At 45.6% G+C, this 16,170-nt stretch overlaps 1 protein-coding gene across 37 annotated transcripts in view; it reads right to left on the bottom strand.

Moving 5' to 3' along the window:
• The window catches only part of INPP4A (inositol polyphosphate-4-phosphatase type I A), a 997,999-nt gene that overhangs the window by 108,165 nt on the left and 873,664 nt on the right, over positions 1–16,170 (bottom strand). For all 37 annotated transcript variants that reach the window (XM_069204338.1, XM_069204341.1, XM_069204354.1 and 34 more), the window contains 2 exons: positions 8,874–9,014; positions 8,056–8,153 (listed from right to left, as the gene is read on the bottom strand). In XM_069204338.1, the coding sequence (XP_069060439.1) occupies positions 8,056–8,153; positions 8,874–9,014 (239 nt within the window). The remainder of the gene's footprint in view (positions 1–8,055; positions 8,154–8,873; positions 9,015–16,170) is intronic.

The raw sequence follows: 16,170 nt of genomic DNA, 5'->3' as shown, positions 1-16,170 counted from the left end.
GCCACCCAGACACCCATTGTAGTTGAGATGCTAGATAATATGCCTCGAAGTCAGGGGCACCCAGTCCACCCATATGGGTCGGTCTACAAATGGTCGTCAGTGCCATGCGTCTACGACCATCATCCCATATTAACTCCCTGAGCAAAGCGTTCAACTCGCGAAACAACACCGAGGGGACCAGTAGTGGTAAGTTAGCGAAGTAATAGAGTAGGCGAGGAAGCATAATCATTTTAGATAGCGCTACTCTGGCCATTATTGTTAACTTCAGTGAGCGCCAGAACCCAACCGAGGACCGCAGGGATCGGAGTGTCCTGCCAAGATTACCATCCCGGAGATCACTTAGTTCGTGGAATATTTGAATGCCCAGATATTTGAAGGGCCTCGGGGCCCAGTTCATGTCCATTGGGCATGCTCCAGGGTGTGCATCGCCTGGCCACATGGGAAACACGAATGTCTTTCCTCGGTTAAGGCGAAGCCCAGACAACGCCCTGAAGTCCTCTAGGATCCTCAAAACCCATGGAAGTCCACTGGTCCCATCCCTCAGGTAAACAAGTATATCGTCGGCGTATAGAGAGACAATATGTTCAGTTGGTCCCCATTCAATTCCCTTACCTACACCTTCCTGCCGCAGCCGGGACGCCAGGGGTTCAATTGCCAGGGCAAATAATAATGGGGACAGAGGGCATCCCTGTCTGGTTCCCCTAAATATTAGGTATGCGCTAGATATTGTTCTGCCCGTCCTCACTCTTGCTAGTGGGGACGAATACAACAGGTCCACCCATTTAACCCAACCCTCCCCGAGTCCCATTTTCAGCATCACGGCTCTTAGGAAGTCCCATCTGATCGAGTCGAAGGCCTTCTCTAAGTCCACTGCAAGCAAGACCCCCGCTGGCAGCTTCGACTCGTTAGGCATGTGCAGAACAGCGAAAATCCGGCTCAGGTTCAGGGAGGTACTGCGACCAGGAACAAAGCCGTTCTGGTCCGCATGCACGAGTGTGGTCATGAGAGGGAGCAACCGGCCAGCCATGATCTTACTAAGGATCTTAAAGTCGCTGTTTAGCATCGATAAAGGACGGAAGTCCGTCACCGATGCTTCCCTGGCGTTTGTCTTGGGGAGCGGCACCACCAAGGCCTCACGTAGCGTTCGTGGCAACTCCCCGCATTGTAATGCCCTGTGTACATTTCCACCAGTTGGGGGGCCAATAGAGATTTATATGTTTTATAAAAATCCATGGGGAGACCGTCTGTACCAGGGGTCTTCCCGGGGGCTAATTGCGCTATTGCCTCGCTTATCTCCTCCGCTGTCACTGGTCCCCCAGGCTATCTCTCTCTTCTGAATTCAGTGTTGGCAGTGGGATTTGCTGTAGAAAGTTATCAAAGGCCTTTGCTCCCAGTTCGCTAGGTCTCCCATATAGTTGTGTATAGTTTTCCCTAAATGCGTCATTTATGGGGCCTGGCCTGAGTCTGCGGAGTCCCCCCCCCCATCTAATACACTTGTGATGGGCTCGTTATACCCACCTGGGCGCACCAGCCACGCCAGCAGTCTCCCCGATTTGCCCTCCTCCGATTGTACACGATTATATTCCTCATTCTCCTGAGCTGCAAGGCCCTGTCTCAGTTCCCCCTCGTGCTTATCCTTCTCTAGGGTAGCCAATTCCCTTTCAAGTGAAGTGTACGTTTCACCCCCACCGACTGCCCCAGGCAGAAGCCCCTCGTTACCACCTTGAGTGTTTCCCACTCCGTGGCCCTGGAAGGGGTGGACCCACCATTTATGTTGATATATTCTGCCAACAACGCAGGGCCTCTCTGTATGCCTGATCTTCGAGTGCTGTGGGGGTCAATCTCCATGACGGTATGGGGGGGGTCTATCCTCTGATGCCCTCAACGTCAGCAACAGGGGATTATGGTCAGATAGGGTGTGGGCAAGGTATTCAGAGCGTGTCATGCTACTCATAAGACCCGCTGTGCAAACCACTCTATCAATTCTGGTGTGCACCCGGTGGAGGCCCGAGTAATACGAGTAGTCACTAACATTTGGGTGTTGCTCTTGCCAGTTATCCACCATCCCCCAAGTGCCCAGCCATTCACACAGTCTTTTGGCTGTTTTAGTTGCCACTGCCCCTTGCAGTGGCGGGGTTGACCTATCCATGTTTATGTCTAGTACTGCACTGTGGTCCCCCCCAATTAATAACTCTCCAGTGCATTGACGGGTAAGGTGGCTCGAGAAACCTATCATGAAGGAGACCTGGTCCTGGTTAGGGGAATAAATGCAACTCAGGACTATCGGGGAACCGTGTAGCCTCCCCTCCAGTATCACGAATCTGCCCTCTCGGTCTATGTTGGAAGAGTCTATTGTTAGAGGGACCACTGCTCTGACCCATATCAGTACACCCTTTGCATAAGCCGACTACTATGTGGCAAACGCCTGTCCCCTCCATCTGCGCCTCAGTTTTTCTCCCTCCCCGATGCCACCTGTACCCCCCTTCTCTTTAAGTAGGAGAGAATTCTATGTCTTTTAGACGGGGTGCCCATCCCCCTGACGTTCCATGTTAATAGATTGTAGTCTGCCATCTCTGTATATCAGTCTGGTAAAAGTGTCCCCGGCTCTCCTGGGCCTCGGATTTATCTCTTCGTATGTTCAGACTTTTGCTATAGTCAGACTTTACCACCCACTTTGCCATTTTAAACTTGTAACTGTGTACCCCAACTCCCGAACCCCAAGGCGCCTCCCAAACTGTAGGTTGCCCAGAAAACTGTGCAACAGTGCAACTTGTTCAAACGTATGTCAGCAGTTCTCGCCAGCCTGGCTAGACAGGCGAGGTTCTGGTCAGGGGGGTGGCCAGGTCCGGAGGGGCCACTTGTTCACACGTTGGTCCATATCTCCAGGGTCTTTTGCAATTTTGGATTAGCCAAGTTCGTCAGCCGTTTGCGGGGTCACCTTCGGGGCAAGAGCCGAGCACCCCAACTCTCCGGCAGAAGACACCAATGTGTCATCCGACTCCTCCTCGGAGCCCTCCTGGGGAGACATCTCTCCACCCACGCGGGCCGCCACCTCCAGGGCCGCTTTCCTACCCTTTTCTTTCTGTGTTTGCATTAGTCGCGGGCGATCTCTGGGTCTCCGTCCCCTTTGGCCCGGCGAGGCCCGCTCCCAGTCGGGCCCCCTCCTGCCGACCGACCCGTTTGGGACCCATGTGACTCTAGCCACTCCCATGCCTCCTCAGGGGACTGGAGGAACTTGGTCTTCCCTTCCAACATCACTCTTAATCTGGCTGGATAGAGCAGCGAATACTGAATCCCTTCCTCTCTTAGGGCCCTCTTGACTGCCAGAAATGAAGCACGCTTGATCTGAACCTCCAGTGTAAAGTCCGGAAATAGTGTCACCTCCCTGTTTGCTACTTTAAACGGGCCCGACTCTCTGGCCTTCTGCAAGAGGATGTCTCTGTCTCTATAATGTAATAGTTTGCCGATCACAGCATGAGGAGGTCTACCAGGGGCAAGAGGAGTTGACGGCACCCGATGCGCCCGCTCCGCGTGTAGAAGGGAGTCAGGCACCCAGGTGCCACTGTCGTGTTGAACCACTTCTCCAGAAATTCCATCATGTTCATCCCCACAGCCCCCTCAGGGAGGCCCACCACAAGTACATTGTTCCTCCTATTCCTCCCTTCCGCATCCTCAGCTCTCTTTTCAAGTCGTGCCACTCTGTCAGCAAGGGAGGTCACTTCAGCCGACAGGTCTTTCTGCTTCGGAACGATGTCCGCCAACGTGGATTCCGTTTCTTTGACTCTGTCTACCAGTTTATGGTGGTCCGCTCTCAGTAGACCCACCTCAACCGCGACTTGGTTGATGTCCCGTTGTAACGTTGTCTTTGTGTCTTCTATTGCCCCAAGTATTTTATCTAAGGTGTCCTGCACTTTAACTTGTGCATGGTCCTGTGAGTCCGCTTCTTTGTGCCCCGGCGGCGCCGCAGGGTCATGGTTCTGTTCTTGTGACGGCTCTTGGGGGGCATCGGATGTGTAAGGGGTCACACCCCAGGGGCCAAGGCAGTGGGCCAAACGTTATTGTGGGTTCTTCTCCGTCCTTGCCTCCGTGCTCTGGTCTCAGTAGGGCGCTCCGCGGCCTCTAGGCGGTCCTGAGCAGATCCCAGTCACCCCGCCGGTCACCTCTGATTTCCGGTTGCAGAGCTGGGGGCTCCACGTTGTCAGTCCGTGGCAAACTGTCACTCTCTTCAGCTCCGGTTGTCCAGGCCGCTCCGCCGCGTGCTGCGTGTCTAGGGCTACGCCCCTCCGCTCGGGCCCTTTAGTGCGTAATGGTCCCGGTCCGGACGCCCTCCCTCGTGATATCGTTACCACCTCTTCCCTGTTCCCCCTGCGGCGCCAGCATCACGACCAGGCGCATTCATTCACCCCTCGAGCTCCAACTTTTCCAGGCGCTCCATCCACAGTGCTACTCACGTACGGGTTTGTTGGCGCTCCAGGGTGCCAAGGGCAGTCTGTGGGCTTCACCGGCCAGGTAATCTGCCCTCTGTTCTTTTTACAGGGTTTGCCTCCTCACTCGCGGTCTCCGCTGAGCGTTTCTGTCCCTCGCTGACTAAGTCCTGCCAGGGGGCCGGCATCCCTTTGTCCCCAGTCCAGCTCCGAGGGACCACAGCTCAGTGTGTTCGTAGGTCAGCTCCTGCCCCAGGCTGGGGCGCTCCCCCACCAGCCTCACCGCCCTCCCACGATTCTGCGGGGGCCCTCAGAGGCCTGCCGGGGTCCCCCGTCAGCCGGGCCCCCAGCCGCTCTCTCCGTATTCGGGGCTCTAGCCTCCTGCTGCAGATGTGGCAGCCCGTCCCAGCTCAGCTTCGGGGCCGCGCCGCCCCCTCGGTGCCTCTGTGCCCGGCCCGGGCCAGGCGTCGTGTTCGCGGGCCGGCCCCAGCGCACACAGCGCTGCTCTGCCGCTCCTCAGGGCAGGCCCCCCGGGCCCCCGCCGGCTGCCCCAGCACCTCCGAGGCAGCGGGGAGACCCGGCCGGGACCCCAGCCGCACCCAGGCTGTCCACCCCTGCCCCGCGGCGGCCCGCCGCACAACTCAAGGCCATGGCTCCGACCGCGGAGATAGGCCGCTGGTCCCCTCTCCGGCCGGCTGGTCCGGGTTCGCCCAGCAACGCTCTCCGGAGCCGCAACGGGGGCCCGGCAGCGCCCAGGGCTAGCCCCCAGCTCAGCGCTCCCGCTCGGGCTCTGATCGGCCCGGAGATGACACGCTTCTTCCCGACTTTTTAGTCAGCCCCTACGGAGCGGGGGATTTAGGCGTGCGCCATCTCCGGACCCTTGGCCGCGCCCCCCCACCTTTTTTCACTGCTTGACCGGTCATGGTGAGTCTTTAGGGCTTTCCTAGCTTCCTCAAAGGTCTCACGGCCACCCTTTTTTGAGTGTGAGAGGCTGTATCACTTTCCTCACAGGAGATATCACCCTGTGGTTTTGATCTTTGCAACCACAAAAGAAGTCTTGCTTCTCTATCTCTCAGGGTCTTTGTAGCGAAAGTTCTACCTACTTTACAGTCCTTCGGCTTGTGGACAGGATGGAGTCAGTAAAGGAAGCTTTTATGTGGGTCATCCACATGTAACCTCTTTTCCCCACAGGTTTTGCAGGATCTCAAGAGTCCCTTTTTTGTACTATCTGACATTTTAATTCTTTAGAAGCTGAAGAAAAGTAAAACTGAGCAGAGCTCAGGGAGACTCCCTTAACATGACGTGCGGTAGAAAATCTGAGACGCTGGAACTTCTGTGTTGAGTGCTGTAGAGCGTGCTTTCGCCCAAATGCGCTGGACTTTGGGTCTTTTCCAATGAAGCAAATAAGCTGTAAAGTGAGAGCAACTGAACATTGTTTTCTGTGGAAAGTTTATTAATACTGCTATTTTAAGGTACCGTGGGACTCCTACTTCTCTGATGGGGATGATTCAAGCAGGTGAATCTATTAAAGATTCAATGCTGGAGAAACTCAGAAACATTGCAGCCCCCGCTGTGATGATAATGCTAGTAGTGGTCTAAGTTGCAACTCAGTTTTTCACGTGTAACAGATATACAGAGCAACACAACATTTTATTACATCAAAAACGAGAGGTTTTTGTACAGCCCATGCACTGAAGTCATGTGTTTGAAGGTGTTCTGATAGGCAATGATTGACAAAAAGGACGCTCTATGACCAAGTGCTTGCCCAGGATCCCTTAGCTTGTTCAAGCAAGCTGGGATTGTTCCAGAGTTTCTAAGTTTCATACTTTGCATTTCAGTCACTAGATGGGTATCTCTGACATCAAATGTTATTGCTTTGGCCTTAATACTTGGAAGATGAGATTAGAGCATGGCTGACAGGCGGAATTCAAATTTTTTTTTTGGCAGTTTTACTTAGCACAAACCTTGCTCACAGACCTACAAGCGCTTCACAACCCACAGACTATGTTAAAGTTGTTTATGACACAGAGAGATACGCATGAGGGGGGAGACAAGGCTGGGATTCAGACCTGGCTCCCAATGTTACAGGCATTTTTAACAGCAAAGCCATGTGGTCTCCTGTGAAAGCTTGGTTCGTTTGGGCTTGGGGTTCCAAGAGGACCTCGAGTGGAGTCAGAGACAAGCATCTGGCTAAAGCCTGGGTCAAGCTTTTAGTGGCTCGTCCACCTCTAGGTATAAGGGCAAGACATCAAGCATAGCTCTACCCTTCTGGTGCTGAAAGAGCTAAAAGGGATGTGGCAGGACCTCTGAAGTGTGTCCTTGGGGTGTCGCCTAGCTAACTCCTCACAAAACAGAATAACTATGGAGGACTGTCAACAAGGAAAGAGAGTAGGGGTGTGTTTAGGCCTATGGCCTAGACCATTTTCCACATGATGAAAGGTGGAAAATGACTCAATCTGGTAGGGGAGAGATTAAAGCTAATGATGCCACAAGGAACAAGTCAGAAACAACTACTAAAGAGAAAGACAGTCCTGTCTGTACAAAAATTACCTCTGATAATCTGTGGTACTGCAATATTCAAAATCAGAATATCTGTACATTCAGCCCAGGCCAGAAGGAATGTTGGAATGGTTGGATTCACATATATATATATGACTAAAGTTGCACAAACCTTACGCATTTGAAGGTGTCAAGGGGTGATGGAGTAGAAAGCTGCCCCCACTGTAGCCACTTCAGCATGTGTTCATTGCTTGTTGCCAGTAATGTGACTAAGGGCACTTCTCCAACACTTAACAAGAGGCACATCATCAACAGAAACTGTCTCCACAAACTCTTTAACTTCAACTGACTGAGTACAAAGTGGTTGTGGTAAAATGCTCTAATGAACTCTGAAGTGAGCAGGCAGGGCATAATAGGGAAAGGGGAAAGAGAAAAAAGGGCTGGAAAGGATTGTAAGAATTTGTGGTCATAATTGTATCTATTTCACAGAAATGTGGAGCAATGACAACATTGTCGAAGCACTTCTCTGAATTGTTGCTTCTAACGTACATTGATCGTGAAAAAAATGCTATTAAAGGATGACAAACTATCCATGGATACAAGATAGGAACATTCAGCACAACCAAAGAACTGGAGGGAAGATCTTTCTGAGATGCATCATGGGGCTATCCAAGGTAGGGCTGCCTCTGGGTGCACTTGTCAAAAATGTATGGAAAATGATTACTCCACAGCATTATGGTCTGCAGATTTTAATCTTAAACACACTTGATTCATACCTACAGTCACTTCATTCTTTCGCAAGTGCTTATGAAGAGACCCGGCGTGTTAGCAACCAAATGTGGAAGTCTGCATTTCTCTGGACTGCATTGTTTCCTTCAGGGAAAATAATTGTGTTCTGTGCTGTACCTATGAAACTGGCATATGTATGAAATCTGAACTTTGAGAGTAGAATAAGTAGCCTTTTTTTTTTATCTTAGGCAGACTGGTCTTTTTTAACCAAGCGAAACAGAGCCCTTGGCTACCAAATTAAAAACTGAAGCAAATGGCAAAAGCATACATTCAATGATTTTAAGATAAACACTTATTAGTAAATATATATATTTTTTTAATAAACATGCCAATAACTACTTACAGTCATCAGGTAAGACTTCTTTAAACTGCTCATAATAGGAATTTAACCGCACTAAACTCTCCATGTTAATGATTTCCTGTAACGATGTATCCCCAAACCTGAACATTGACAAAAAGATAATGTTATGCATTTCAAAAGTAACAATGTTTTTCTTAGCTTCTATTGATTTGGATGATTCAACACAATAAACGATTCCAATATGTCACAGAGAATGCGGTGTGCCTGGTTCAAAAACTTGGGTCCACAAGTACCAGAGATTCTCATTCTGTAATTACTGGCAGTCGGAATCAATGCATTGTTTTCTCAATTAATTAAAGATCTCCTTCGATATTTTAAGTATATTTTTTGTGCTAAAGAGCATGAGATGGGAGACAAGAAATAAAATTAGATTATCCACAAAAAAATTATTACTTTTCAGTTTTGTCACCTCAGCTGGAAGGTACTTTTTGTAGACACTGCCAAATCTACAGAGCAGAAATCTACAAGCAACCTCAAGTTAGATATATAGAGTGTGGGATGCAAGGAGTACAAAACTGATATAAAAAACAGGTAAAAGGTTGCTGGTCCTACTAGTTGTGTGGTTAAATGGTGATGGATTGTTAGCATATTTGTAATGGTACATTTCCTCTTAGGAAACCGCATTTTAAATCATTGTTTTTTTATTTTTCAGATTACATAATGTCATTAAAAATATGAAAACATCTTTGCTAAAAATTAATTTTGAAACGATCCACAAACAATATTTTGGATACAGTTCTAAAGTTGCTACCTCACAGAAGTGCCAAAATAGGAATCCACTTTGACGGCTTGATACATACTTTTCTGCTAGGGTCTGCTGCTCATTGATCCCCACGTTGAAGAGAACAGGCTGAACTCTCAGAAGCATGCCACTCTGAATCTCTCTTGGCAATGTGTCAAACAAGACGCTTGGCAGTGGAATTCGGACATTAAAGCCATCTCTTCAAAGAAGTCAGAAAAATTCACAATTAAATACCATTCCAGCTTACAATATCAGTAGACTCGTTTCCTGAAAGCAGCAGGACAAACTAAGGAATTCATCTTGATAGACATTACTTCATCATAGGAAATATATTTTGACTGAGGGTTCCCATCATACAAAAGTATCTAAGGGAGCACTTTAATCATAAAAATCCATAAATTGACACTGAGTAATGTTAATTTCAGTGGTCTATGACAGTGCCTACTTTATAATATTCAAGAGCAAGTGTTTAACAGTGAACCAAGGTGATGCAGAGGCCTATTTTAATCACCAGTCACCCCTCATGTTTGCTTTGGAGAAGACTCAAAAGCTTCTTAATGTTAGTTTAAATGTTAGCTGTAAATGTTTAGCTAAAGGAATACGCCACAGTTTGATACTGGGGATCAAGGATTACCAAGCAAATATATGGCTTGATTTAGGATTTGGCAGACGGGTACTCCATCACAAACATGACAGAAAACCAGTCTGTCTTTTTACAAGTTTGTTATAACCTTAAACATTTGTAATAAGAGGGACGGGATAACAGTCACGTTTGTGATAGAGTACCCATCAGTCACACTCTAAATCAGACCCATAGACATAATTGCAGGCAATGTTTGAGCTGCCATATTGGCACTATGGAGTAGTGTCACTTTCAGATTAAGCTTTCGCTGTCTGTAACGGGCGAATTCCTCTGGTGAAAATGGTGGTACTGCTGAGGTTAATATAGGACTATGCCAACGTGGTGGTGAATTTATCATAACCATGCACTATACTTAATAATGCTTGAACTCATCTCTAGTTCAGACTATTGCAGGAAGGCACTTTACAAATCCACACTGCCAGGGGACGAGTGAAGCTTAGAAATGCAAAACTATGGGTCTCAGTTACAGTTTGGAGAACGAAGTAGTTAAACACAAATGTGGTTCTTGCTCCATCCACCATATTGCCAGTACATTACAGCCTATGGTGGACAGGATATCTGTCAGAGTATCCCATCCACCAAACTCTAAATAAGGTGCTATGAATTTTTTTATCTGGAAGATCAACTTCAATTGGCAGAAATATGATAAAGGGGGGCCCGGCTCATGGAGTGCAGAGCACTGATGGCTGAACTGGGAGGTAGCTCAGTGGCTTAACAGCTCCTTAGATCAGAGATGACAGGGGGAAGTAATCCAGATTTATGCAAGTAGCACTAAATTGCTAGGGCTAATGCTTAAGCCAGACTCTGACAAAGGTGGCATATGCCCGGAATGTGCCACTGGAGGCCCTTTCTAGACTTAAGTGGCACAGCTGGGTACCACATTGTGTTGCAACAGGGTCTGTTTAAAACCATTGCTGATCTGCTTGAACCAAAACACGAAGCCCTTTTTCTCTTACCATGTATCACACAATATACCATGGGATTAATTTTTAAAATACGGGTGATTGCAAGGGCAATACTATGAAAACAAACCGCTGAGACACTTGTAGAACATAATATCAACATCAAAAATATAACAATACACAAATATTGCGGAAAAAATATTGTGTTACTAAAGTTCGAGCTTACATACTTATAATGTAAACTACAAAAATATTGTCTACAAAATATAGTGGTTCTAACTATTGACCTTCTATAGGTCCATGAATTTATTTAGAAATATTTAAAATGTAACTTAAAAATAATTGACTTATATATACATATACACACACATATAATAGAAATGTAAAAAGGCGGAATGGCAGCACAGATATATCTTTAGAATTGGGACAGAACAGCATGCTTAGGAGCTTTCAAGAGAGAGGGTACTCCGGCCTGATCTTGAATTCAGCAGTGTGCTAGAATTAAGGATGTCAAAAGAATGGATTTATTAGAAGAATCCACCACACATACTAATTAGCAACCCAAGAGTAATACTTCCATCAGATTTGTAACTATCTTCAATAACAAAGTCAATTAGGTCAAACCATCTTACAATGACATTGCAAGTGACAGTAGTATAGCAAGTAATATCAGGGTGGCCCACATGAATTATATCAAAACAGAGTCATGATTGATACTGTTGGCAAAATAATGGCCCACTGGATGGTGTTATTACTCGAACTCAATAAGAACAGAATGGATTACTAAAATCGCAATTTTATGTGAATTATAATTAGGGAGTCAATTTCTGATTGGAGAGAAGTGTTACAGTTGTTCAATCATTATCATCACAGCGTTACAATTGTGGTTACAAAACTCAAGGACTGTACCTGGTAAAAAAGACCCTAGAGTGTCCCAAAAACAATGCAACATAATTTACGACAAGAGGACGTAACTGCAATAGAAAGAACTAGGAAAAAGAAAACAAAGAAGACACATAAAGGCATGTGTCCCCCATAAAACAAAGCAGCTGGGACTCATCAGTTTAGTTGCAAAAAGGTATGCATACGTCAAGAACAAAATAAAATAAAAAATGATAAATAATTCTTTATTCAGTTTTGCACTCACCCCAGAAGGAACATACCACTGAACTGCTATGCCACGCCCCCTCAACTGGCAGACAAGCACCCCAAATGTCACCAAGATCACTTGTTAAAAAGAACTCTGATATTTAATGTTAATACTGAACACATTCCTAAGGGATGTTGTTGTACAGCGCAGCAAGTGAAATATAACACAATGCCATCTGTGAGAAAGTGCCTCTTTTTCCATGGTCAGCCCCTTTTTTTGATGAGTGGTATTGCTAGATTTTGGACTATGCGCAATGGGGCACTGCTGTCCAAGTCCCTTAAAACAGGGTAGAACTAACTCCTACGTGCCCTGCTTAACATTCTAGTAAGGCCACAGTATATGGTGTACGAAAATACACCAAAGGAATGGAAAAGTTAAACGTCACCTGCGAATGGCAACACATAGTGTTCCATCAACTAGGCTGACAAAACATATGGCTTCAGGCCTACCTGTGTAGCCTGACCCCTGCAACGTTTAAACCTGCAGGTGAACATGTAAAAATAACCCTTTTGAAAAGAAAGGACCCTAATTTTAAATAATAAACAGATCATCCCTAAGTAGGTCTTTTAACCCACAAGTTAGAGATGCTAGTATTTAAAAGTGGGTAATTTAATGTTGGAATGTACCTACAGTGACAAGCCTCAAAAAGCTATTTTCACTGTAAAGGGCTGTTGCTGTTTTCATGAGAAAAGCTAAAGTTCAGAATAAAATCACAACTCTCCTAACTCTTGTTTGAGTCAAGTTTCTGGAATAATTAAAGCACTATTTTAAAAGTTTTTTTGAACAATCCAGTTCAATGGTGAAGTCAGATTTTTAATATTTAGGGGAAATGTCACTTTTAAAAATGGACACTATATCTGCCTAATTTCCGGTTGGCTAGTTAGCATTAGCCTGCTGGCAGATGAACTTTCGAATGATTCCTCTTAATAAGGTATGAAACCTGTTTCCAGAGTTGAAAAAATGTCGTAGGCCTTTTGGCAGGAAGCCCTGCGTGAGACGTAGGTGACATAAATCAACTCTGTAAGGAAAGGTGGCGAAGGTTTGGGAACTTTGTTAACTTGAAAGGGACCAAGGTGAAGCCTGGCCATTCATATTTAAGTTTAAGGGTAGCCCTGGAAAATGGAACTCCTAGGGTCAGTCAGCCGACCTACTGTGCGGCCAAAGGGACAGAACAAGCTACAAGATGCCTTTTCTTTAAGTGGAACGGGATCCTGTTGGTAGTCTCTGCTACAGTGTGTCCTGGCCCTGTGTGCTGTCTCTGAGAACCTGGGAGCCTTAAAAAGTACCAAGAGGAGCTGCTCCAGAAATTCTTAAAAGTTGGAACTTTAACACTTTTGGACTTCCAAAACCTCCAGATCATAAGCCGTGCAGCAACGGTATCTGATTTCAAACAGACATCATCAGATAGATCATCAGGCTTGCCATGCTGGAGGATTTTGAGCTCCATAAAAAATAACTTTGGGGCCTGATTTAGAAGTTGGCGGTTGGGTTACTCCATTACAACGGTGATGGATATTCTGTATGCCGAAATCTAAATACCATAGGACATAATGGGATCTAGATTTCAGCAGATCAATCAATCAATCAGATTTCAGCATATCAATCAATCTATCAATCATTTGTAAAACGCACTACTCACCCGTTAGGGTCTCAAGGTGCTGAGGGGGGGGAGGGACTGCTACTGCTCGAAAAGCCAGGTCTTGAGGTGTTTCCTGAAGGTCAGGAGGTCCTGGGTCTGTCGTAGGTGAACCGGAGGGAGTTCCACGTCTTGGCGGCGAGGTGGGAAAAGGATCTGCCGCCGGCTGTGGTTCGATGGATGCGAGGGACGGTGGCGAGTTCGAGGTTGACGGATCGTAGCTGGCGGGTGGGAGGGTGGAAGGTAAGTGGCTCGTTGAGGTAGGCAGGGCCTGTGTTGTGGAGAGCTTTGTGAGCGTGGACCAGGAGCTTGGACGTGAACAGATGGGATATCAGTCACCAGTATGATGGAGTAATCCATCTGCCAATATCTAAATCAGGCCCTAAGTCATAAGATAAAAATCTCATTAAGGTAGAAAGTGCAAAAGGTATCCACATGATGCAAGGACCTCGACGAGCATCATGTTTGAATCTCTCCTACTCTTAAGCTTTTTCTGCCAAATCCAACGTCTTTAGTGAGACCTCTTCCAGCAGTTCTTTGGCTTCAAGAGGACTTCAGTGGATACAGCCTGCAACCTTGCATAGCCTGCGGATTTCCATTTCATAGACAAAGAGCCTGAGGATTTCCATTTCATAGACTAAGTCAGAGAGTAAAATCTTTGACCGGAACAAATTCACTTGGCGTATCCAACCCGCACTCCATTGGGGTCAGCCAGGTCCTGGTCTTTTTGGAGCTTTTTGCCCTGTATATTTTATAAATTCATATCTTTAGTGCCTTTTATTAGATTTGTGTCATTTTGGTGTCATTGTATTTATTAAATTGTTTTCTTTTTTTCCAAATTAGTATTTTTATTGGGTTGTGTTTTGAATTTTTAACTGTTTTGTTGCTGATAAATATTTTACACATTTTCCTAAGTTAAGCCTCTCTGCTCTGTCCCATCGCTACCAGGGGGTTGAGCCCAGGTTTATGTTAGTGAATCTGTGTTTTACCCTGACAAGTTTGTAGACATTACTTGTGGTGGACTCAAATCCACCCGAATTAATAACCCACTTCCTTACCACATCACTGTCTATCCTCTTGTGCTGTTATAAATTCAGATGGCTTTCAATCAATAAAAAGAGGCAAAGGTATTGTTCAGAAATCACTAAGGGCAATACTTGGTTCAGAGTATGAACCAAGCATGGCAGACCGGTGGCTGAAGGCTTGGGGAAAAATTTATGGGCTCATACAGGTGCATAAAGGAAATAGAGTTGTCACCATAGTAACATGACAGTATTAGTGCAGTGTTCCCATTGTCCAATACAATCTCATTCCCTATCCAATATGGCATCTTACCTCACTAATGTCAGACATACTCCTTCTTTTGGAGCACTTGAGATAGAGTCAGTATATAAGCAAGCCTGCACAAGAGTACAGTGACTGGCAAAATCTTGTGTTGGCCGGTTTTCCCACTACTGTGATTTTATTCATCCGGCCTTTCTCTTGCTGCATCTTCCTTGTTGTCCTCACTTTCACTTTAGGGCTCCTCTTACACTTAATGCATGCAGATTGTTTGTTGAGCTTGTGTGTTTTTGCTTTGTTCCTTACACAGGCCTCCAGGTACTGTTCTGTGGAACCAGTATTTATCTCTTCCTGTGAGTCAGCAGACAATGAGACTCCAAGAGAGTGAGTGTAATTTGATACCTGAATACTGACAGGTGCATATGTTACCGCTTTCTGCATCTTTCCAATACTGTGCTACCCACTTTTTCAGAAGCTGGAGTGTTCCTGGACAAAGCATGTATTTGTCCCCATATATTCTATGAGTCCGGCACATCATTTTTTCCATATATTTACAGAGAACTGTAAGTCAGAGGCAACAGGGAGGCAGTCATGGCAGGTATCACTCCACCTTAGGTGCTTTCAAAATTAAAATGATTTAAAATGTTTTTCATTAATCTCATAGAAAAGTGGTCTTAAGTATTTCTTGCACACCTTTGGTAGCTCTGGATACAGAAGAAAGCTATGTTTTATCAATTCAAGGCAGTATCTTCATGTGCTATTGTCTATACCTTAGCACACCTATCTCCATGTAGTAGGCTTGAATGACAGTGCATTAAAATCTTTGAATCTTTATAAGGTTAAAGTATGCAAGTTCAGTGTTTTCTCAAGGAATTGCTTTAAAGAAGCCATCCATTGAAGAGAAAATAAAAGTTCTCTTTCCTCAGTCTCAGCACTGTTAATCCGGAAAAATCGCCATTTTACAATGACAGATGATAAAGTCTGCTTATGTTTTGTGGCACATTGTGACATCATTCACCAGATGGCCCCCTTAAAACTTTATTACTTAGTGAAAAGATGTTCAGTTTTAACAATAAATTACAATTTGGGCAAAGAACACACTCAGCAAAAGTAAACAATCAATATCCACTATCCGTCTGTTCTGCTGCCCAGTTTATGTTTACAAGGTTTGTACCTGGTTTGCTCCAACTTTAGAGAAATTTAATGAAGAAGCATGCCCCAAGCATCGCCCAGGAATGCATAGGTGTAGGAGGCTGGCCTGGTTTGTAGTGGGTACCTTGGGTACTTACACCTTATACCAGTTCCAGTTATCCTTTATTAGTGAAGTAGTGGTGTTCTAGCAGCTTAGGCTGATAGAGGTAGCCACAGCAGAGCAGCTTAGGCTGAACTAGGAGACATGCAAAGCTCATGCAATACCACTTATAGTTACACAGTACTTAAATACAAGTAAAGACAATACTCAGCGTTACCAAAAATAAAGGTATTTATTTGGGTGACACAGTACCAAACATATCTTAAGAGACAATACTCCTTCTGGAGGTAAGTATTATACACAATATATACAATAGACACCAAATTTAGACAAATAATTAGTCATAGGATAGGACAAACAATAGGAAATGCTATACAGGGAGTGCAGAATTATTAGGCAAGTTGTATTTTTGAGGATTAATTTTATTATTGAACAACAACCATGTTCTCAATGAACCCAAAAAACTCATTAATATCAAAGCTGAATATTTT

Source organism: Pleurodeles waltl, chromosome 8 (assembly GCF_031143425.1).
Source record: "Pleurodeles waltl isolate 20211129_DDA chromosome 8, aPleWal1.hap1.20221129, whole genome shotgun sequence".
Classification (NCBI taxonomy): Eukaryota; Metazoa; Chordata; class Amphibia; order Caudata; family Salamandridae; genus Pleurodeles; species Pleurodeles waltl.
Note: the sequence above shows the minus strand (reverse complement) of the source record. Positions and strands in the feature narration are given on the sequence as shown.